The sequence below is a fragment of the Castor canadensis genome, chromosome 7 (genome assembly GCF_047511655.1).
Source record: "Castor canadensis chromosome 7, mCasCan1.hap1v2, whole genome shotgun sequence".
Lineage (NCBI taxonomy): Eukaryota > Metazoa > Chordata > Mammalia > Rodentia > Castoridae > Castor > Castor canadensis.
The window spans coordinates 12,039,220-12,063,379 of record NC_133392.1 but is presented as its reverse complement, the minus strand read 5'-3'; the positions used below and the strand labels follow the sequence as shown (position 1 = coordinate 12,063,379).

The 24,160-nt window shown below is 48.1% G+C and overlaps 1 protein-coding gene across 2 annotated transcripts; it reads left to right on the top strand.

Annotated features, from left to right (window-relative positions):
• The first annotated feature begins 1,325 nt into the window (after positions 1–1,325).
• Bag3 (BAG cochaperone 3) lies at positions 1,326–24,141 on the top strand. Of its 2 annotated transcripts, none has more exons than XM_020169859.2 (4): positions 1,326–1,815; positions 17,445–17,771; positions 19,084–19,485; positions 22,789–24,141. In XM_020169859.2, exons 1-4 carry the CDS (start codon positions 1,630–1,632, stop codon positions 23,605–23,607), a joined length of 1,734 nt encoding a protein of 577 aa, XP_020025448.1. In that variant the 5' UTR covers positions 1,326–1,629; the 3' UTR covers positions 23,608–24,141. The 2 variants fall into 2 exon arrangements, with proteins under 2 accessions (XP_020025448.1, XP_020025447.1); XM_020169858.2 differs by having other exon boundaries at positions 22,786–24,141.
• The last annotated feature ends 19 nt before the right edge of the window (positions 24,142–24,160 follow it).

The following is a 24,160-nucleotide window of genomic DNA, read 5'->3' as shown; positions in this document are numbered from 1 at the left end:
GACAGACATTAATCAGTGAACTTGAAGGTCCAGTCTTTTCAAAAGTAGTATTTCTGCTGCTTGAGCGGCTCAAGTGGTAGAGTACCTGCCTAGCAAGTGCAATGCCCTGAGTTCGAACCCCAGTACCAGCCCTCCATTTATATATATGTACTAACTTCTTTTTTGGGGAGGTGGTACTGGGGTCTGAACTCAGGGCTTCAAGCTAGTAGGCAGGTGTGCTACTGGTTGAGCCACAACTCCAGCCCCCAAAGTAGTATTTATGATAAATTAGTATGCTGGCATTTGGGCTTATATATTAGTCCCTAGTGTGGGGACCTGTGTCAGTGCCCAAGCCTAATCACCTCTGTACTTTTATAAAATGGGTATTTTGAACTTCAAAAAAGACCTTTTTAAGTAGAACTCATTCCCTTAGAAATGATTAGTAAACCTCTCTAGGATTTGATCCAGAAAGAATAATCTGGGACAGAAAAGGCTAGAAGCGTTGTCACTGAAGGTTCCAGAACATTCTCTAAGGGAAATTGGGCCCACTATTAATTCAAGATGTTTCTGAGGGAAACAGCGGGCCTAAGGAACTAAATTGGAGCCTCCCAAACACATTCTTTCTGGAGTACATTGGGAAATGGGGTGCTTAAATGGGGTTAAGAGGGCACTTACCATCAAGTCAACCAGAGAAAAAAATTTCATGGGTTTAGTTTAGTCCCTAAGAGTCCAGATTTAAGAGAGCAAAAATCAACTTCTACCATGAAAAAGATCCAAATCCCAAAGAATGTGATTTTTCTTTGAACTTGGTCATTGCACTGTAAGTGTCTGTATTAGAGACGCAAAGAGGAATAAACCCATGAAATGATGGAATCTTTCTTCTTCAGCTTTGCAAGATTTCTCCCTGGCTTGTTATGGTTGTCAGATCAGTGTTCCAGAGCTCCTCCCAGAGAGCCCTTAAGCCCTTTGGAGGAAGTGATTAAAAGGCAACTGCGGGACGCCATTGGCCCCAGCGTCAGTGTGCCGGGGTGTGGGGAGTGTGAGCGAGACGACCCCCCAGCCCCAGCTTGAAGATGATTTCGTCCTCATACAAAGGCCAGGCAGCGGGCACCCGGAGCGCGGCCCGCCAGCCTCGGGAAGGCCCACGTGGCGCGAAGGCGTGGCGGCGAGTCCAGCGACCGAAACCCGCCAGGACGCACGGAGGACGCCGATATGCGCCGAGTCCAGCACCGAGCGCCCTCTTTTCTCGGGCGCGCGCCGGACAGCTCGGGGGAGGGAGGAGAGCAAGGCCACCCGAGGCCACGCCCCCGCCCCGCCCCGCCGCGCCGCGCCACGATTATAGCCGATGACTCAGGGTGGAGCTCCGCATCCAACCCGCGGTGGCCGCCAACTTCTCTGGATGGGACTAGAAGTTTCTAGCCGGCCAGTTGCTGCCTCCCTTTATCTCCTCCTTCCCCTTTGGCAGCGCGGAGGCTATTTCCAGACACTTCCACCCCTCTCCGGCCACGTCACCCCCTCCTTTAATTCATAAAGGTGCCCGGCGCCGGCTTCCCGGACACGTCGGCGGCGCGCAGGGCTCTCACTCCTCGCCGCAGCAAAGAGGTGCCGGCACCCCGCGACCCGGCCACTTCGGGCGGACCCCGACCCAACATGAGCGCTGCCACCCATTCGCCCATGGTGCAGATGGCGTCCGGCAACGGCGCCAGCGACCGCGACCCACTGCCCCCTGGGTGGGAGATCAAGATCGACCCCCAAACCGGCTGGCCATTCTTCGTGGACCATAACAGCCGCACCACGACGTGGAACGATCCGCGCGTGCCCCTCGAGGGCCCCAAGGTGAGTCGGGTTCGCGGCCCAACTCGACGGCGGCTAGGCGAGCGGGCCGGGCCGCGGGCATGGGGGACTTGGCGCGCGGGCGCTGGAGGAAGGTGACGGTCGCCGCCGACGCGCGGCCCTCGGGGCGGCATATGACCCCCACACCAGGGACGTCTGCAGCTCTGCCAACGGCTCCTGCGGCTCCGGGCGAGTCCCTCCTTCCCCAGAACCGCCACCGAGCGGTGGCCCGGGAAGTGGCGACCCCGGGGGAGGTGCGACCCGCACGGTGACGCCGGGTCCCTTTCACCGGCTCGGTTCGAGGGTTGGAGGGCCGGTGGCTGGGGCTGCGGCTCGCCGGGTCTCGGGTCCCGGGGAAGGGTGGCCGGCCCGCCCAGCAGTCCAGGCCCCGGCCAGGCTCCGCCGCAGCCTCCCGGCCGCCCGCCCGGAGTTCCGATCCCCAGACGCCGACTGCCCCCGCGGATCGCGCACCTGCAGCGCGAGGGGCCGCCCAGGCCAGGGCGGGGGCTCCCGGGAATCTCACCTTCAAGTTCCGGACCTTGGGTGAGGGTCAGCTTGACTTTGCCCTGCGGGCTCGGGCATAGAGTGACTCAGGAGGTTGATGTAAACACAGTTCTGTTTTGTTTTTGTATTTAAAATTAAAATTATTGTTTGAAACTGCTTTCAGTAAGAAGGTTTTCTTGTGTGACTTGTTAAACAAGGCGCTCCTCTCCCAGGCAGTTTCTGGATTAGAGATTCCGGGACTGTCGTCTCGTACTTTGCCATTGCCTTGACACATTGCCTCACACTGGAGAGAAAGAGAAAGATAGGTATGTTTTTCTAATGGCATTCATTTCCTTCCTTATGGTATTAAAACGCTTTAGGATTCGCTTCCGGTATACAAATAACCGAGGAGTAACACTTTTGTGAGTACAGCAGATGTATGCCATATATATATTTCCTTTTTGGAGGGGGAGGGGGAGGTGGGATGGGGTTTGAGCTCAGGGCTTCAAGCTTGCAACGCAGGCGCTCTACCACTCCTCCAGCCCATTCTGCTCTGGTTATTTTGGGGATGGGTCTCACGAACTGTTTGCCCCGGCTGGCCTCGAACTTCCATCCTTCTTATCTCAGCCTCCTAAGTAGCTAGGATTACGGACGTGAGCCACTGACACTGGGTATACTTCATTTTTAAGAGCATGAATAATTTTAAAATATAAATTTGGAATGAAGCTGGGTCAGGTGATGCACACCTGTAATCCCAGAGCTCTGGAGGCTGAGGCAGGAGGATCAAGAGTTCCAGGCCAGCCTGGGCTGCATACCCTGAAAAAAACAAAATAAACCTCCTTTCCCAAGAAAATAAAATAAATTTGGGGATAAATTTGGAGTGAAGGGCATGAAAATTTGAAAATATACATTTGGATAGAACGCATTCATTTCAAAATATAATGAGTGAAAATTATTATTAATATTTTGACTTAATTTCTGTGGATTCGAACCTTTCAAAACAAAATATTTGAAAAAATAAATATTCTTAAAGAGTGATATTAACTGCTGTCTGGAAAAGAATAAAAATAAAAATAAAAGCAGTAAAAACTGGTAAATTATTTTAAAGATTAAAAAAAACTGCATTAAAAATGCTCTAGAGCATTATTTTAGAAGAAAGATCTGTGTACCTTCATTTTTACATACCTTTTCTCTTTCTTTTTTTTTTTTTTGTGATGCTGGGGATTGAACCAGAGCCTTGAGAACGGTAGGCAAGCAGTCTACTACTGAATTACCCCACCAGCCTGCACTTTTTTTTCCCTTAAAAATATTGATAAAACTCTGGCATCCAGCAGTGAGACAGTGCACATTCAGCAGTGTACATTTACAAGAAATTAATTGTATATTTATTCCTGAAAATGTGCACAAGAGGCTTGTAATTAGCTGGGATGGGCATAATTATATATACTTTTTTGTATCTGTTCAATCCATTACTGGGTGAAACTTGCTGGTTTCAGACCAACCCTCTTACTGCAGACTGCATGGACGTAGAAGATCTTTAGTGTGGTGTGCAACTCTATTTTTGAGGCCTCCTTCCTGTAGTTATAGGGACAGTCAGGATCTGCAGGCACCCTTTGTTCGGGGTGATGATCAAGTTTGAGCACATAGATCGGTCGCCAGCACTTTGTGAAACTTACCTAGCAAGTTGGGATCTTCCTGTACCCACCCAGTGGATGGGTTAGACTGTGGTTTCATAAGCCTGTTTAACACGAAAACAAACAAACCAACCAACCAACCAACCAGGATGAGTTAATATTATTCTCGCCAACAGAAAATAAAACTACTAAGTACTAAATCAGAGGTTCTAGACTGGAAAAGTTGATTTGAAATTTTCACAGTCAGAATTTTCAGGCTGAAAGGGACTTAGTGTTTTAGTTCAGTCTCTTTATTTTACTGATAAAGGGACAGAGAATACAAGAGTGTTTCTGAAGGTCACTGTGCTAGCACCAGTTGCAAGGAAAGAACTGTGTGGAGTGTCCTAATAAGAGAAGTCAGAAGTGGCTTGAATTTTTATGGAACCGAAGAGTGCAGGCTGGAATAATTGAAAATCTTTGTGTAGTCCCCACCTCCAAATTATTGGATTACTGATCTCTGTGCCCCACTTGCTTAGATTTTGAAGACAAATGGGACCAACTCAAGAAGAGTTTTTTTTACCAAAATTAACTACTTGAGATTTGCCAGCATGGCACCAAAACCTAAGAGCACTAGTATGTCTGAGAGCCGATTCTGTAGTTGTACCTGCTTTGCCTCTGGGCTTCATTGCTTTCAAATCCATGCTTGGATAGTCATAGAGCATCGGGTGACTAATAGAATTTCACTTATATGAATTGTACCTTACTCCAGACAACATACCAGGGGAAAAAAATCCTTCAATATTTTATATTAGAAAAAATTTTTAAATGGTGTTCCAGTTCATTATTTTATTTACTTTTTTGGTTGGCAGTACTAGGGTTAGAACCACGGCCTTCCACTTGGTAGGCAGGTGTTCTACCATTTGAGTCCTAGAAATTGGTTTTTTAAAGCATCAGGAGAAAAGAGCAATGGCCTAAAAGGAAGGGCTGATTTGGAGGAGAGGAGCTAACAGCTGAGCATCCTCACCTTGGAGAGGAAATGCTGACAATCAGTAAAGAGCTATTGACTGAGCCTGGAAAACAAGAGAAGGCTTTTGGGGAGGACTCAGCTTCAGGATGTTTACAGTCTAAACATGCTGGTAAAGAAAAGACTTTCATGGAAAGAAGAAAAAGGATAGCACTTCGTGTTTTATTTAGTCTTAACCTCTGTGCTTTCATGTTGATGCCCTGTGTTCCGTGAAGTGGTTAGAGCAAGTCTTTTATCTGGAGTGCGAGTGAAAGCAGGTATCTTGCTGTTCTGTGGTCGTTTGCTGATTAGAGGCAACGACCTTGGCTTCATTCAACACCTTTCTAAAGAGCAGCTGGGCCTCCCCACCTGCAATCTTCCTGGATTTCAATTTTCTGCACACTTTGCCTTCCCACTAATCTGGCAAGCTCATACCAGCCCAGACCCCTTTCCTGCAGAAAGGGTAGGGTTCACTTTGGAGTCAGGAGATGTGCAGGCAGCCACTCCCCAGCTCTCCTTCCTGAATAAACAGGTCAAGTACTCTGGAGTGTTGGTCCCTTGCAGATCTTCCTGGGAGGACAGGCAGACCCTCCTTGTCATGGAGCAGGGCTGTCTTGCTCTGTGGATCTTGGGGATCATCAGCTCAGCAGCTCCAGGGGAGCCTTTTAAGGACACAGATTGCAGTTGCTTTCCCTCTACCCGCCCCTTGCCCAATCTGTATTATGCAGAGTGGAACCTAGAAAAAGCTTTGCTTTGATTCTGATTATGTCAGACAGGCCTTGAGAGCCACAATGGCTCCTGATCCCATTTGGTGGAGGGAGAGCTGTGATGTCGTATGCCCTGGAATCCCTCAAGCTGTGCCTGCTTCACATCTGACCTGCAGAGCTCTGCCTGCCTCCTACTTTCCTTCTTGGGGAAGCTCTCCCAGTGCCTGGCTTCTGAGGTGGGGAGGGGGTGGAGACAGCCGCATGCAGAGTCTGGCAGAGTGACAGTGCCAGAGTGGGGAGACCTGCCTCCACTACAGGAAGAAGTGAACTGAGGCCTTTTCCTCCTTCCTGTCTTGCCCTCCCAGCTGAATCTTGTCATCGTAATTTGACAGATGATACTCTGGTTCTGTGAGAGGTAGAAATGTCCTTTCAGAGAAAACTGGAAACGTTTTGCGTTGTGATTGAGGTGGAGAGAGCCACTTATTCTACTTCAGGTTCAGCAGAGCCTCCTGGATTTTCTTAAAGATGAGATCATTTTGCTCTTTGCAGATCGATTACAAGCCATGGTGCCTCTTAGCAGAATCAGAGCACAGTTGGGAAATAAGTGGCCATTCTCTCCTTTGCATTTCTAGCAAGTCACTGTCATGGCTGAGCAAATGCCTTGCAACTGGCTCAACAGTGATTTGTTGGGGGGCAAGTGAAAAGCATAGTGTTGTGGCTTGGGAGTCTGGCTCTTCTAAGACCTTCACTTTCCCTTCTAAAGAACAGCCTGTGTTTGGCTTGCACAAGAACTGACTGCGCCTCTGAAAACATAATTTGTCTCCTGTTCTGTGCAAATAATTTGCCCTTTATGAGGGTAGAGCACATGCGCGGGAACTGGGGCAGCGTTTGATGTTAGCCAGAGCCGGGAAGGCTTAAATGTTGGGTGCTGTTGGGCTGGTGGTGAGTCAGAAGGCTTCATACTGCCCATGAGGCTTGATTAGCACTGTCCTGCTTCTGGAGTGACACACGGTTGCCTTACATAAACCACTGTACATGTTTATTACTTTTTATTGACATTTAAAAATGATCTAATGTTTATCATCCAAAATAGGAAACCATACATAATCCCAACCTGCTCTTTCTCCTTCACGTTTTGCTGTTTTAATATGTTCTTAAATATTTAAGAAGCCTTATATAGAAAAGTTGGGCACTGAAGACAAAGGCCCTGCTTTTTTAGTAGCCTCTGAGACCCTCTAGTACTGATCAGTACCGGTGAATCCTCCATCACACTTGGCTGTGTTACCCCTACCCCTTCCCACTGCCATGAATGCCCTCCACACCCCTGATCTGTATCTGCATCAGATCTTAGATTCATAACCAGATTTCTGAGGCCAGGCACCAAATTCCTTCTCTTTGCAGATGCAGAAGTTGATCTCTGCCCCTCATCTGGCATGTGTGACATTTTGTGTGACATCTAGTGTTACTAAATTGTCACATATGTCTATGAAGGTATCTTTGGGGTCTTCACAGCTTTTCAGGAAGCCAGGTAGTTTGCAAAAGTCTCATCAGAAAAGGATTTCTTTACGAAGGAATGAATATAATTTTTTGCTCTGTCAACATATTGATATATATGCGTCAGATACGGACGTGTACTTTTACAAACCTTGTCTCTTTAAATACTCAAGATAGCTCTAGAAGATAGAAACTACTAAATGTGTCTTCTGGATGATGAAACACTCAGAGGAGATGTGCCTGGTCTGTGGCACTTCAGGAAGACTGGCAGGGCTTTACCTGTTCCTGGGGATCCTGCCGGAGTGACATACACTGGCCTTTAGTAGGCCAGCTCACTTCCTGCTGAAGCTCTCCAGGTAGTAATAGACTGAGTTCATTTCTGTACAGTTGATAAGAAATGCTGGCCTATTTCTCATACTTGGATCCTACTCAGGAGATGGGCCCTGTCTTCGGTCACTTATTCATACCATCTGAAACTCACCAAGCAAGTGCCTGCTGTGTTCAGTGACAGTGTCAGTGCTATCTGGGGACAACTTTGTCGCTTTCAGCCTTTCCCCACCAAGCATGTCCGACCGACTTCTCTGTGGTCTGAGGGCTGCCCTTGCTCTGGACTCCATGATACTCTAATTTGAAGCCTTTTCTCTGATGGTAGGCTCTCTTCCTCTTTGCCTTGGGTTCCTAACCCTGGTGAGAGTTCCAGGCAGAGTCTGTTTCATTTCTCTGCCTTTCCATGCCTGGCAGGGTCCACTGGCTCAGTAGCAATTGAATGCATGGCTGTGTGGGCCAGACAGGTTGGCTAAAGAAAAGCTGCCTCTATGAAGTGTAGAAGGGTCTGTGTCACAGGAAGCCTTTTGTCGGTTCCTTGGCACTTCTCCCATCCAAGTACTAACCAGGCCCGACCCTGCTTAACTTCCGAGATCAGACGAGATCGGGCGCGTTCAGGGTGGTATGGCTGTAGACTCCTTGGCACTTCTGTGTGGTCTTGCGTTCCCAAATGTCTCCAGAAGCCTGTCCCTTTAATCACTTTCTGTCAAGTCCCTAAGTCCATCCTTACAGATCTGGAGAAACTCTGTTTTGTTCCCACTAGTGACACAGCATCTTCCAGCAGGCCAGCAGGAGGGGCTGGGAGCCAACAGCAGCCAGACGCCGACAATCCATAGCTGTGCAGACAGCAGCCCCAGCCCTGAGAAAGGAGTCTTCCTAATTTGTTTTTCTTGTGGCTGGCAGTAAGATCAGACACAGTATACACGTAGCTTCTTTACTGTCAATTAAGAAAAGCCAGAATTGCAGATTGCTCTCTGCCTATCTCAGGAACCTTTGAACATCTCAGCTGCTCAAAGCTCCCAGCACAAAGCTGTGCCCTAGTGAATTGAGGCAAGACTTTCCACTTTCCACTGCAAATTCCTTAGCATCCTGGTGGAGCAAACATTTCCTATTTTGAAATAATTTCTTCAGTGTTCTAAAGTAGAAGTGTAAGGTTTTTTTCCCCTCAGTTTTTTCTAAATTCTTTTTGGACCCCGAATGAATGAGGGAATGGATAGTTTTGAAAATCCAAACAGTGGGAGGCTAAGACAGCACCCAAGTGTGCTGAGAAAAAGGCAGCCACTTCTCTGGTTGGTTGAACACCTTCTGATCAGCACAGGGGGCTCGTGGCGTCTGAGCAGGGGCTCACTCTCCTGCCATGTTGAACTGTTTCTCTCCCTCCAGAGCCTCCATGCTAACAGTGCCCTGTGCTGGGCGCCAGTGCAGTCTTGGGGACTGTGGTGACTCAGAATTGAGCTGAGTGTCTTCACTCGCTTGGCTGGGCCGATGACTCAGCACAGAGCAGTGGCTCCCTGACCCAGGAGCACAATGTTCCAGGTCTGAGCTTCAGCCAGGAGAAGTGAAATGCTTTCCTCCCGCTGTTTTACTCGAGGAAGATGACGGGTTTAGAGGAATGAATCACACCAGTGTTGTCACACAGTATACAGGCATGACAGGAAGTGCATAGCATGTGTCTGGCCTGTCAGGCAGACCTGGGTTCTAGAGCTCTTAGGTAAGTTGTCACCTTCCTTTGGGCTCCTGTCTCCCCTTACTTAAAACGAGTCCAGCAGGGTTGGGAGAACCGAAAGGGATGATTTGAGGAAGGTGCTTGGCACAAAGCCTGACTTGATTATGCTGGAGGCGTATACTGTAGCCTCCACTGCAGGGCAGGAGGTATTTGCAAATAGGCATTTGACTGTCCCATACTGTAGACCTGCTTGTGCGTGGGTCTCAGTTCTCAGTTAAGCCTGGAGTCTTGGTTCTCAGAAGCTAGGGCTCCTCTTCTCCTTGTACCAAGTTTAGCTGATGGCCCTAAGAACCCTGGCCCGGACTTCCTGGGCTTTTCAATATGCAGGTGGGCAGTAACTTGGAACACAGTAAGGGGCCAGATGAAGGCTGTTGGGTCTTCTGGAGCCTCCACTGGTCCTCAGCTCCCTGAGTTCATGAGCCCTTCTACTCATCCCAGATCCTCCTTCCAAGACAAGCTGGGTGGACTGGAGGCATGGCTCAAGTAGCCGAGTGCCTGCCTAGCAAGCATGAAGCCCTGAGTTCAAATCCCAGTACCACCAAAACCAAAACCAAACAAGATGTGTGGGTGGGATGTGGCAGGGGATGGGCAGTGTGGGGGTGGTGGTTCCCATACTGTGCTCCATGGATCTCTGTGTTATGGCTCCTCAAGGAGAGGCTGTCCCTCAGCCATCCCTCCGCAGCTCTGAGGATAGTGTCAGGCAAGATGATCTAGGTGCCTGGTCAGCGGGGTAGAGAGGATGCCAAGCCACCTTACTGAAGAGCTGAAGGGAGGGCCTGTCATATGCACCCAGTGCTAGGAGGTAGAAATGTCACCACAGATGGAAAGAAGGCGTTTGCTAATTGCCATCAGCATCTTGGGAGGTGGGGGGGAGATGTGGTTGTTGTGAGAAGAATGCTCTGAGAAGCTGCTCAAGGCCTTTTTTCTTTTGGCAAATATATTTTGTACAAAATGCATGTCTACTTGACTCACTCTTCACTGGTACCTGATGAATACTGAGTGATTGGTCTGTAGCCAATGAAGTAGTTACGCGATTGGCCACTGTGTTCTCTTTGTGTTTTTGTGTTTGGGATAAGTCCTTGGGAAGTCCATGGAAATGTACCAGATGAGAAGGGACCTCTCCTGGTCTCTTTAACTTCAGGCACAGTTTGCTTCCCGGTATGGACAGTCAAGTACTTTACCCCTGAGATTCCTGGCTTTGGATTGATTAAAGCAGGTAGCCTTGCTTCCCCTTTGGTCCCCCCAAGAGGGAGTAGATAAGTGTTTCATTTTCCCTAAAGCTGTGAGTTTGGGTGCTGGTGTCCCTTGGTAGAGCGTCTCAGTCTGGCTGTACACTGGATTCCCATGGAACCTGGGGTCTCATCCCACTTCTCACATCTTCTAGGTGGGATCCTTGAGGAGGGCTCTTGGGTGGGGGACAGTGGGGAAGTTGCAGGCTGACTCTGGGTTCCAGTCCTCCCTCTAGCGGGGAGATATCCAGCAACTGCCAAAGGGCATGCGTGACCTGGGGACCACTTGTGGACCCTGGTACAGGACAGAGTTGAGGATACTGAGGAGACACCAATGGATATTCTGCTCTTGGGCAGCCCTTCCATGGCCTGGCCTGGCCTGGCTTTCCTCCCTGAGGTCTCTGGATATGTGAGGGGCTCCATTCAGTTCACTGGCTGCCATTGTCCAGTTTGTCTGTGTGCAGGCCCTTTTCCTGGAGCAGCTGACCAGCCTGTTGAGGAGAGGGGAGTTCAGAGCTTGGGTCCTCATAGTAGTTTTTGGCTATATTTACTTCTAGGTTAATTCTCAACAGAGACACTTAATAATTAGTGCTCTTAAGGCTCTCAGATAAAGGAGCTGCAAACTTCTACAGGCTTCTTATCAACTTGGTGAGAACCCCCAAGGGAATGGGCTTCATAAACAATAGGTCCAAGCAACTGTTGCTGCAGAGAGCCAGGTCCATCAGTCACCAATTGCTGGGGAATGAACATGACTGCAGAGGGCAGGGAGTAGCTGGGAGGTTACAGACCTTCCTACTTAGATCTTTCAAGACCTCCTGGAAGGTGTGGGGCTTGGGAAACTGAGTCTTAGCAAGGATTTCTGTCTAAGGCCATCAGTTAGTGAGCAGCAGCAGGGGATGGGAGCCCAGGGTGGCTGCTTGCAGACCAGGGCTCTTCCTGGTTCATTCCTTTTTATTTAGTCACACTTGAAAAGAGGAGCAATGCTGGTTTCATTGTCTAAATGTTTTCTCCAGTAGAAACTCATAGGGACATCCATTTTATTAGTCCCAGGATAAAATGTTTATATTTGAATAACAGACATATCACAATGAGTCTTTAATCACCTACGTGGAGGTGCATGCACAGTCTGTGGCCAGTACAGACCTCCTGTCTTACCAGCAGTCCCAGGACCAAACCTATCTCCTCAAATGGACTTTGGTAAAAGGTGAGCCTAGTGTATTAGTTAGGATTTTGCCAGTGTGTTATGTGCCCTAAACAGCACAGGAAGTGGTGGGAAAGACAATATCACCACAATCCAGTGGTATCTGAAAGAATTTAGAATTTGACCATGTAGATGCAAATGGCTGTTTGTTTATGCATCAAATTGGCAATAATACTTCATTCATATGGCCTCCCATACCAAACAAAAGCTGAGGTAGGATGTAGAAGCTCAACTCTGTGAAAGCTTTGTGAATGTCTGCCTCCTGACTGATAGAGGTGAGCCAAACTGCTTAATTTTGACTTGGGTCCTAAGTACATAGGGAATTCCACAATTGGTCTTTTGAAGTAGTAAAACTCAACACCTGACCCCAGTGAAAACCTCTTTTGGCCTAAAAACCCAGTTATTAGAATCCCTGTCCTACTTAACGCTCCAGGACTGTCAAGTCAGGAGTGATACGGGGCAGTCTTTTGAGTTCCCATCGTTGCTGTTACCCTTAGCTCAGACCATTGTGATGGGGGCTGTGGTTTTTGGATGTTGAGCCCACTTTATTAAGAACGCTGTACCATAGAGCCAAGTTGGAGGCCCAGTTCCAGGGTTCAGAGGACCACTCATTCTCTAGGGGACCAACTGTGGATGTGTCCAGGCCATCCCTTCTCCATGCTGTCCTGTGAATGTCCACGTGGCCAGTTTATACTATGCCAGGTACATAGCTAGTAACTGCCCAAGAGCTGTTTTTCCTCCCCCGTTTGTACAGTACAAGGACTTCAGGACATGTAGGAGGGTGTTTAGCTGCCTCTTCATTTGGGATGTGAAACTTTGGGGTGTCTTGAGTTCTAGCTGTTTTTGATGTGAACTTCAGATCCTTAGGGTCCTCACACATCTGTTGAATCAGATCTCCTTGGGCTGGGCTTAGGGCCTACATTTTGTCTGCTTATCCTGGATGCTCCCTTGTCCACTACAGTTTGAGAACCACTGCTTTGTAGAACATTTCTGGGCCTCCCCTGCATTTTACAGCTCAGAAAACTAGGGTGTAGGGAAGGGAGGCAAGCTGCTTGCCCGTGTTTTGAGGCAGAGCAGGATTCAAGGCCAAGCGTAGTCTTTTCAGTTGCTGTACCTGTAAGTGTTCATGTACAAACCAATGTTGAGCTTAGATGGGCTCTACGTAGCCAAGCCCAGTGCTCACACAGGCTCAGAGCTGACCTCAGGCTTTCTCTAATAATGTCTCATACTTAATAGGACACATTTTGGCTCATCTGGGGTAATTTTATTCCTGCTTTTTATCCTGGCCATCTCATGGAGTTGTTTGGTACCTTAAGACGAGCCTCAGAGGATTTTAATGCAATATGCAAACAACGGTGAAGAATTAACCAATTCATTTTATAAATTAGTGTAGTGAGATAAGCAGTGAAAGTCAGACCCTGGGGCTCTTATTTCCTAATTGGATTTTGTATACATTCCTGATGTCTTTACCCAAAGATAAGGGTAATGAGCTCACCTGCGGGGAGGTCATGAGGAGGAGGTGGGCATTAGCACTGTGTTTTCTCCCCAGTCCCCATCACATGATCACGCAAAGTCACTGTGTCCTCCCTACAACCTGAGGAGGCAGAGTTCCTGACCCCATTGCAGGTAGCGGGGCAGGTTGGGAGTCTTACCTGGAAGATGCTGGTGTGGCCAAGAGGTTGTTTCCGGATTTGTGCTTGAACTTGACAACACTTTTTAATGGACATTTAAGAGACATGTTTTAATTATATTCTAGGGGACATTTTTCTTTCTTTCCTTTCCTGTTTTTTTTTGCAATACTTACTGGAGCTTGAATGCAGGGCCTACACTTTGAGCCACTCCACTGGCGCTTTTTTTTTTTTTTTTTTCTGTGAAGGTTTTTTTTTTGAGATACAGTCTCTTGAACTATTTGCCCGGGTTGACTTCGAACTGTGATTCTGCTGATATCTGCCTCCTGAATAGCTAGGATTACAGGCATGAGGCTCCAGTGCCTGGCTCGTTACTGTTTTTATTTTAAAAGATCCTGCCCCCCCCTTTTTTATTACTAGATTGTGAGAAAACACCACAGATTAAATGGCAATGCAACTCTGCCAGGCGGTGGTTTTTTTTCCTTTTGAAAACAGGCTTTTCTATCAGGATTCACATGAGAGTAGAGCAGGAACACTAGACAGTGGTGTCGGCATTCCCAGGGAGTGGGAGTTTTGTTTTCAGATGAAACTATTCAATTCAAGTAGAAGCGTTGGCCATATTGTGGAGTCGATATGATCTTTTGCTTACCTAAAGCAAGATGTTTTTCCAAACAAAGCCCAGCAGAGTGGAAGGAGAGCTGGAACTTTTTCCAGATGCCATACTCATGAAGATATATGCAGTTTTTTATTAAATGACCTATGAGGGCCTTCCCCACCTGGCCATCCCTGCCTCCCAGTTTGTCTGGTTGCCAGAGTCATTTTTCATTCGACCCAAGCTCAGGACCTGAGTCCTGTGCAGACTGCTTGACTTGCTTCATCTTCCTCTCTGCCAGCCGTAGATGCCTTCCTACCTCCTCCACTCCTTACTCATCCTGCTGTATCTTGGTTTCTCTTTTTTGGTTCCTCCTGACTTGCTGAGGCATCTGTCACCATGATAGTAAGGACTGTCACGATAGAAGATGGGGGGGCTTCACTTCCAGCTCAGCCTCCAGCCTCCAGCCTCATGTCTTGCAGCTCAGCAGTTTTTGTAAGGGCCCCCTACCAACTGGTACTGTGATATCACCACCCTGGCTCATGTCACCACGGTCTTTCTTCCCTGGACCCAGACATACTACTTCTGGAAAGGGCAAGGCTACAAGTTGGCTCTAAGAAGCAACCTCTGCCCTCATGGTCCCTGTGCAGGCTGCTTTTCCCTATCTTCTGTCCTCCTTTCTGTCTTCCTTTTTCTCTTTCAATTGAGGCACAATAACAATCAATGAGCTCCATAACATGCAGTGGCTGTGGGGCCTTTGCCCCGAAGGAGCTGCCCAAGCCGGGCCTGTCGGAGAGCTCAGCCTTGGGAGAATGTGGCTGAGAGGGGCGTGGAGCTGGCAGCTCTCCCCTGTTAAAGCAAGGTAGTGTGGATGGGACATGGCAGGGGACGGGTGGAACGGGGTTACAGGAAGTGTGTATAGCTTGGCAGATTTGTTTGCATGAATACACACACCCACGCATCATCACCCAGGTAAAGGCAGAGACTATTTCCATCACCTCAAGTTCTTTCTAGGCCTGTCCCAGCCACTGCCATCTTCTCCAGAGGTAAGCAGTTCTGATTTCTGTCACCATCAGTTAGCTTTGTGCTTCACTTTTGATTTCTTTGGAGTCTGAAGAGTAGGATCCGGTACCTCTTTAGGGAGAGAACTCAATTCCTTATGGGCCTTTTAGGTCTCTTTCTCTCTCTCACTGAGGTTTTAACTCAGGGCTCTGCACTTGCAAAGCAGGCATTCTGCTGCTTGAACCATGCCTGCAGTCCTGGGTATCCCTCTTAATGTGTCTTATGAAACCTCGCTGTAGTTCTGCGGGGCGGGTGTTGCTCGCAGCATTTTCTAGAAAAGGAAATGAAGGCTTACAGAGGTACGAGGCTTATCCAAGGTCAGGGAATGTCACTAACAGAGACAAGAATGAACTCGGATCCTATCTGGGCCAGCCCCATCCTGGAAGGGCCCTGTCAGCGTCACCTGCTTTCCAAGTAAATTTGCCTCATTCATTTCATGTACCCTTAATCTGTCTTATAAGACCCTTCTTTGCAGAGGTCACACCTTGTTGGTTTGATGACCCCTTGGGCCCATCAGAGCAGTGCTGAAAGTTCTTTCACTGGAGCAGGGAGGAAGGCGCTCAGGCTTGCTAACTGCTGGGCCCTCAGGAGTGTGCAGTGGCTGAGACTTTGCACATGGCTGGAAAAACATTGAGCCCTAAAGGTGATATCCCAGGACTTATGCAGGCCCTCCTTTCAGCTGGAGGAAAGATGCCTGCCCACTTACTGGACCTGTTGCCCAGACAGCTTGTTATGACTCAACACTGAGCAGAGGTTTCTTTGGCAATTCTTGGTCACTCCCTGAGTGCCCATCTCACAGTAAGAACTGGGCTCTGAATGTGAGGCCTGGATCTGCTCCCTTCTCTTGGGTGACCTGAGAGTTAAGCAGGCTAAAATAATGCCACTGCCCTGAGCACGTGGGTATTCTAATCTGAGAGTGCCAAGTGCCTGGCTGCCCATGTCCCCAAGGACACAGTGACACCCTTGCCTTTCCTGTTTTGGAGGCCCTCCCAGGGCAAGGTCTCAGGAAGGAGGCAGTGGATGGGCCCGAAAGGGCTAAATTCCAGGGCCAGTCATCTGGTGCCCAGGCCTATACATAAATAGAAACATGGCAGAATTAATGGTCTTTTTACTCAAAATGCAAATTAGTGTCTGTCCTTCCTTTTGAGCAGTTATGCAGCAGTAGGAGTTATACCCTGCAAGCTCATCATTTCTCAGTCATTGGCATTTGTTTGCCATTCAGAGATACCTCCCTAAGGAAGGCTTATCCTAATACTGACCCACTCAGGTATGTCCAAGTGAAACACAGCAGTAGCTCCCCTCCTCTGTAGAAGGACCCTCTGGAGATGGTTGGGAGTTGTGCAGCCCCTGGTTGGTAAGAGATGGCACTGCCCAGTGGATAGCTGGCTGGCCTTGTTGTCTGAAATAAGATCTTTCCTTGTGGTACATCTGGAACTTGGCCTTCTCTAGGGTCCCAAAATAGCTAGGCTACTGAAGAGGGAATTTCATGAGAGGATTTAAGAGAAAGACCCTAACCATTTCTCCTTGCCCTAGAAAAATTATTGTGTGGTACATGTTAAAGCATGCATGGCAAGAAAGACTATTTGGGACCACGGTGACAGGTGTAGGGAGCAGCACAGTAAGTCCTGCACTGGGGAAGACAGATGGGGCTCAACTCCATGGGCAGCATGGGCGAGAGGAATTTATAGCCAAGCAGCAGAGTGGGGGTCTGTGGATAGAAACATACTCAAGCAAGGGCAAGGGGGGTTCTGGCTAACCTGACCTGACTGGACTCTTGGTGAAGATAAGCCAGGGACATCAGACCTCACCTGAGGGTGGAGGTGAACACCAGCAGCCTGATCATATATCCCGGGTGATCAGATACAGAGGACAGGGTACTGGCTAACCTAATTAGCAGTTCTTTTGCTAAAACTGGAGTTTACAAGGAAGCACACTGATGGGCCTAGGAGAAATTTCAGTAGCCTGACTTAAGTTTGGCCAGGCAAAGATTCTTGTTAGTTGGTCTTGTAAGACTAGCACAATTAATCCCTGGAGTTTGTTCCGTTTCTGCACTGCTTCTTCATTCCTGTGTATTTCCCTTTCATGCAGCTTGTTCTAAAAATAGCCCCCCAAGGAAGCAGCCCTTGTAGAAAGATTTCTAAACTGGGTTCTGTGTATGGGTCCAATACAAACTCTGTATGGGTGGAGGGCCTATTTGGAAGCAGAGAAGTAGTTGGAATTGAATTCTCTGCCTGAGAGATCACCTGTTCTGGGTCTCTGAAGATTGGGGAACAGTTAGAAGCTCTCTCTCATACCTGCTGAAACCTGTCTTGCCAGTTTGGGAAATTGGGATCTCTTGTGCTCAAAAATATCTTGGCTCCCCTGCTTTCTCCTGATCTCCTAAGTCTTAAACCACACAGCAGGCTCTGTAGGAGAGATGGTGTTTGGCAGAAGCAGGGGTGGTGGGGCCCATGAACAACCATCCTGGGTAAGTATGACGCCCCAGTCACCCTGAAGAGCAAAACGATTTCCACCATACTATTTTCTCTTTAGTTTCTAATCAGTCTGTGTTTCTCCTCTTTTTATTTTAGGAAACTCCATCCTCTGCCAATGGCCCCTCCAGGGAGGGCTCCAGGCTGCTGCCCATTAGGGAAGGCTACCCGGTGTACCCCCAGCTGCGACCAGGCTACATTCCCATTCCCGTCCTCCATGAAGGCTCTGAGAACCGGCAGCTGCATCATTTCCACACCTATCCCCAGCCTGGGGCACAGCGATTCCGAACAGAGGCGGCAGCGGCTGCCCCTCAGAGATCCCAGTCACCTCTGCGCAGCATGGCAGAAGCCACCCAGCCAGATAAACAGTGTGGACAGGTGACAGCAACTGCAGCAGCTCAGCCCCCAGCCTCCCATGGACCTGAGGTAAGGAGAGGCCTGGCTCATCCTAGGCTAGGTGTCTGGTGACATGCAAGGTTCCAGGACCTGGTCTGCAGCATCAGAGGGACCCTTCCAGTTGACAGCTCCACCGTGTTTCAGAGGAATTTTTTCCAGGTGGCCAGGGCAGGAGTTAAGGAAGGGGGGCCAAGAGTGTAAAGTATGAGCTGTGCGGTGCTGCTGCAGAAAGGTTGGAGTAGCAGTGCTACGAATGGAAGCCTGGCCTCCTGGCTCTGGATTCCAGCATTCCTTACTCTCAGCGTGCTCTCTGTCAGAGACGGCTATGTGTTATTTGGTTCCATTCAGTCCTCGTGGATAAATATCAACTGTGCAGCGAGCTATGTTGGTAATGAAAACAGGACTGCATCCATGCCTTCAGAGTGTCCCACCATTTGAAGGGACACCCAGAGTAAGTCACCAAGGCAGCAGCCTTTAGGACAGGGTTTCAGCCCGGAACCTCAGCACTGAAGAGTGCTGACGAACAGTTGCTCATCTGTGTCTCGGCTGAGAGCTGTGGGTTGGTGGGCTGGCTAGGATTTCTGAGCAGTGAGCCCTCATTTTCCTGCCTGCACCAAAATCTCAATTGCTTTTTAGCTCTGTTCAGCTCTCCCACCTTCTTGGGTGTGAAAAGTAGTTTATGTGGGATACTGAGGCTTCTTTCCTCGCTTGGAGATGCAGTACTTACATTTGTAATGTTTTTGCTGTAAAAATTAAACATGTCAACCAGAAAAATCTTAGCAAATTTAAGATGACGAGCTCACTGGGGCAAGGGCCTCCTCATTTTCTAGATGAACGGAAGGGACACAGGGGCCACACAGCTCCCGGATACTCAACTGCATTCTCTGTGGATTTGGAGTGAAAGGGTTAAGAGAGAGGAAATGAGAAGACATTTAGTAGGAACAGACACAGTGGACCGGGCACTTCCTGTGCATGCCGCGTGGTGCTGAAGCACATGCTTCACCCAGTGAGGGTGGGGCGCTCTTCCTGTGCTTCCATGAGGCTGAGTGCCACTGAGCTACTGAAAATCTAACCCAGGCCTCTTTATTCCAGAGTTCTCAGTCTTAACACTACTTTTTTTTTTGATGCTGGGGATTGAACCCAATGCCTCACACATGCTAGGTACCTGCTCTGCCCCGAGATATTACCCCCACCCCTAATCCCACATTTTGAAAATGGCAATGTCTCCAGGGGGAGGCCTTGGAAAAGTATTGCCCTGAGCAGGTGTCCAGTGAAAGGCTCGAAAGCCAGGGCAAGTGCGGAGATTCAGGGCATGGTGCCATCTACTCTTTGTCTCTTGCAGCGGTCCCAGTCTCCTGCTGCCTCTGACTGCTCATCCTCATCCTCCTCCACCAGCCTGCCCTCTTCCGGCAGGAGCAGCTTAGGAAGTCACCAGCTCCCCCGGGGCTACATCCCAATCCCAGTGATACATGAGCAGAATGTCACCCGGCCAGCAGCCCAGCCTTCCTTCCACCAAGCCCAGAAGACCCACTACCCAGCTCCACAGGGTGAATACCAGACTCACCAGCCTGTGTACCACAAGATCCAGGGAGATGAGTGGGAGCCCCGGCCTCTGCGGGCAGCATCCCCATTCAGGTCACCAGTCCGGGGTACATCCAGCCGGGAAGGCTCACCAGCCAGAAGTGGCACACCAGTGCACTCCCCGTCACCCATCCGTGTGCACACCGTGGTTGACAGGCCTCAGGTATGGGAAATGGGTTGTCACAGACTGCTGTGTCTCTCTAGGGGCTGAGGAGCTCCACAGGTGTCCTGGGTTCCCCTGTCAGCCCTGTCTAGTTAGCGTAGATGGAACTGGAGGTTCTGGAAATTGCTGGTTCTCCACAGAAATGCAGGGCTATGGCTGGGAGACTCAGCACTTTATGAAGCTTTTGCTCAGCTGATTGTTCTCCATTGCAGCTGCCCTAAGGGCAGAGGGGACAGCTTGGCAGAGCTCAGTGCCATCACTCTCACACCCAGGGCCAAGTTCCTTAGTGCCTGCCACTCTTTCAGGCCTTCCACAACCCCATCAACATGGCTGTCCATCCACCAGCACAGTAGAACCACCAGATTCAGGAAATTCACTGTTGTTACAATGGTATTTTCCAGTGTACACCACCCATTTTCAAATCTCCTTCACAGCAGTGTTCCCTGGCTCAGGGTCTGATCCAGGACCACACGCCCTACCTTCAAATGTCACTTCTCTTTAGTCTCTGGAATAGTTTCTCCGCCTTTCAGTGCTTTTGTGACCTTGACTTTTTCTCTCTTTTTTGGCAGTAGATTGAACCTGGGCCTCAAGATTGCTAGGCAGGTACCATACCACTTGAACCATGCCCCCAGCCGTGTTTTGCTTTTAGGGTCTTGAGTTTTTGCCTCAACTGATTCTCCTACCTGCAGCCTCCTGAGTAGTTGGAATCACAGGCACATGCCACTGTGCCTAGCTTATTTATTTTATTTTATTAATGAATGAATTTTTTTTTATTTTGGTGGTACTGAGGTTTGAACTCTGGGCCTCATAGGTGGGTGCTTTACCACTTGAGCCATTCTACCAGCCCTTTTTTGTGTTGGGTATTTTTGAAATAGTGTCCTGAGAGCTATTTTCCCAGACTGGTTTTGAACTTCCGTACGTAGCTAAGATTACAGGTATGAGGCACTGGCACCCAGTCCAGTTTATTTATCAAGATTGAGCCTCACTAACTTTTTGTCTGAGCTGTCCTTGAACTGAAATCCTCCTGATTCTCACCTCCTGAGTAGCAGGGATTACAGATGTGAGCCACTGTACCTGACCAACCTTTTCATTTTTGAAGTGCACAGGCTGTGGGGCATCCAATCCTAGAGCCACTTTTCCTTACATAGCCTTCAGTTGCTTTTAAAACCCAGAGAGGGACATATGGTGGGTTGACGAGTGGTAAATTTGGCAAAGGGGATTCGTGGCAAAGGAGGTTGCAGGTAAGTTTAGGCACCTGTGACACACCAGACCCACACTTGGATTCAGTAATCCTTAGAAGAAAAGGGCACATTTGTAGAGCGATATTCCACTTGCCTTTCCCACTATAATTGGTAAAGCAATATTTAATACTATTTTCACCTCTATTAAACATGATCATAGGAAGCTCCCTTTTATAGCTTGTTCAAAGTGCCATTTTTGGAGGCATTTGAGGATTCGATTTAACTGAGCATTAAAGTAGAATTAATAATTTTACTTAGGAGTACATTAGAAATCATATAGTCCAACACTTATTTCCCAGTTGAAGAACCTGAGGCATGTGAGAGTTTTCGATTTTAGACATTCTTTTACATGTTAGACGTTCTCAGCTACAGTACTTGCTTTGAGCATAGCTCATTTTTAAAAATATGACCATGGCCTCCGGTCACATGACAGTCTGCACAGTGTGAAGTCAGCATGGAGGTGCTGCATCATGGCTTATTTTCAAAACATACCTCAGTCTGGGCAGAAACCTCTAGGTTATCACAAGTTTTAAAAAGTTCATTTTTTTCTGAAATTGGAGATGAGAAGGTCACTCATGAGTGGGGACTGTGCACAGCGAGAATGGGGAGCCCAAGGCACCGACTTTGGCTGCATGCTGAGTCACAATCACTCAGGACACTGCTCAGAGCAGACCTCACTCCAGCAGCCAGCATGAGTTTTTTGCTATTTTCATTTTTGAAAATTATACTGACTTTCTTTTCCCCAAGAATACCATTTACAAGCCTAGTTGTGGTGCTGCATGGCTATAATCCCAGCTACACAGGAGTCATAGGCATAGGTCCAGGCCAGCCCAGGCAAAAGGTGTGAGATTCTATCTGGAAAATAACTAAAGCAAAAAGGTCTGGAGGCATGGCTCAAGTAGTCCCTGAGTTCAAAACCCCAGTGCCTATTCACAATAGCCAAGTTATGGAAACAGCCAAGATGCCCCACCACTGATGAATGGATTAAGAAAATGTGGTATCTATACACAATGGAATTCTATGCAGCCATGAAGAAGAACGAAATGTTATCATTCGCTGGTAAATGGATGGAATTGGAGAACATCATTCTGAGTGAGGTTAGCCTGGCTCAAAAGACCAAAAATCGTATGTTCTCCCTCATATGTGGACATTAGATCAAGGGCAAACACAACAAGGGGATTGGACTATGAGCACATGATAAAAGCGAGAGCACACAAGGGAGGGGTGAGGATAGGTAAGACACCTAAAAAACTAGCTAGCATTTGTTGCCCTTAACGCAGAGAAACTAAAGCAGATACCTTAAAGCAACTGACGCCAATAGGAAAAGGGGAACAGGTACTCGAGAAAAGGTTAGATCAAAAAGAATTAACCTAGAAGGTAATACTCACGCACAGGAAATCAATGTGAGTCAATGCCCTGTATAGCTATCCTTATCTCAACCAGCAAAAACCCTTGTTCCTTCTTATTATTGCTTATACTCTCTCTACAACAAAATTAGAAATAAGGGCAAAATAGTTTCTGCTGGGTATTGAGGGGTGGGGGAGCGGGAGGGGGCGGAGTGGGTGGTAAGGGAGGGGGTGGGGGCAGGGGGGAGAAATGACCCAAGCCTTGTATGCACATATGAATAATAAAAGAAAAATGAAAAGAAAAAAAAAAGATGATACTTTAACCTGGTATGATTAAGGAACGAGGGATATAAAGAATCACATAGCTGAATCAGAAATGGTGAACACATGTTCAAATTCACTATTAAAGAAATGCAAATTAAAAAAAAAAAAACAAAACCCCAGTGCCACCAAAAAACAAATAAACAAAACCAAAAAAGGATACCACGTATAGAGAAATTCAGGTTGAGGAACAAGTAGCCCAGAGTGATGAATGGAAACTTAACAAGCGGTTTGGTCACATATGTGATTAATATGATGTTTTTATTTTGGCTATTTGTTGACTGAAAATCTTTAAAAAAAAAATTCCCAGTTTTCTTTCTAATTGGTACTAGCCTGTGACTTTAGCCAGTTATTAAAATTTTCTTTATATCTTTTTTTGCTTTTTTTCTCAGCAGCCCATGACCCATCGAGAGCCTCCACCTGTCACCCAACCTGAAAACAAACCAGAAAGTAAGCCAGGCCCCACTGGGCCAGATCTCCCTCCTGGACACATCCCCATCCAGGTGATCCGCAAGGAGGCGGATTCTAAACCTGGTCCCCAGAAGCCGCCCCCTCCCTCCGAGAAGGTGGAAGTAAAGGTTCCCCCTGCTCCAATTCCCTGTCCTTCTCCCAGCCCTGCACCTTCTGCTGTCCCCTCTTCCCCCAAGAATGTGGCTGCAGAAGAGAGGGTGGCCCCCATTCCTGTTCCTACAGAAGCTACACCCCCAAAAGCAGGAGAGGCTGAGGCCCCCCCAAAACATCCAGGTGTACTGAAAGTGGAAGCAATCCTAGAGAAGGTACAAGGGCTGGAGCAGGCTGTAGACAACTTTGAAGGCAAGAAGACTGACAAAAAGTACCTGATGATTGAAGAGTATTTGACCAAAGAGCTGCTGGCCCTGGATTCTGTGGACCCTGAAGGACGAGCTGATGTACGCCAGGCCAGAAGAGATGGTGTCAGGAAAGTTCAGACCATCTTGGAAAAACTTGAGCAGAAAGCTGTCGATGTCCCAGGTCAAGTCCAGGTCTATGAACTCCAGCCCAGCAACCTTGAAACGGATCAGCCGCTGCAGGAAATCATAGGGGGTATGGGTGCCATGGCAGCAGACAAGGAGAAGAAAAGTGCCAGGAATGAAGATCCCCAGACTTCTACCCAGCAACCAGAAGCCAAAGAAGCAGCAGCTCCAGATCCCAGCAGTACGACAGACTCTGCTGGCAACCCAGCAGCAGCACCATAGTCTCCACTAGAGACTAGGAACTGACCGTGTGCGTTAGGGAATTTGAAGTTGCATGCATTTCAGGGACTGTAAGTCAGTTGGTTGCTGTTATTCCTAGCTGCTTGTTACGCACAGTAACTTGGGTGGAGGCAGAGCACTAATAAAAGGGCAGAAAGGAAAATGATGCTTCTGTATTCTTATTCTGTACAAATAAAAGTGTTGCTTGTTTCAGAATTTTAACCCTTTTGCTTGTTGTTTTGGGCCCTTTCTGTGCATGGGCACCATGTGTTAGCTGTGGCTGTGAGCTGTCTTCCTGTAGCTCTGGACTGAAGAAGTTTTTTTTGGGGGGGGGTTGTAGATGGGGAGTTAATTTCCCATCACATAAGTGAAACCCATTTTTCAGAAATGTTGCCTTTTTAATGGGATGATTTTCATCTCGTAGTTCAAATATCTAACTTTACAATAAGACATGTAAGAAGTTCTAGGAATATCTGTATGTTGGATGACTTTAATGTTACGTTTGAAAAAAGGAAAATAAAATAATATGTAACTCCAGATGTTTTCTGTGATTTAT

Bases quoted from the DNA above. Each gene is read 5' to 3' on its own strand.
- Bag3 (XM_020169858.2), top strand. From the start codon at position 1,630: ATGAGCGCTGCCACCCATTCGCCCATGGTGCAGATGGCGTCCGGCAAC. The intron at 17,772-19,083 runs GTAAGGAGAGGC...TGTCTCTTGCAG, and splicing joins CAGCCTCCCATGGACCTGAG to CGGTCCCAGTCTCCTGCTGC. The intron at 19,486-22,785 runs GTATGGGAAATG...TTTTTTTCTCAG, and splicing joins CCGTGGTTGACAGGCCTCAG to CAGCCCATGACCCATCGAGA.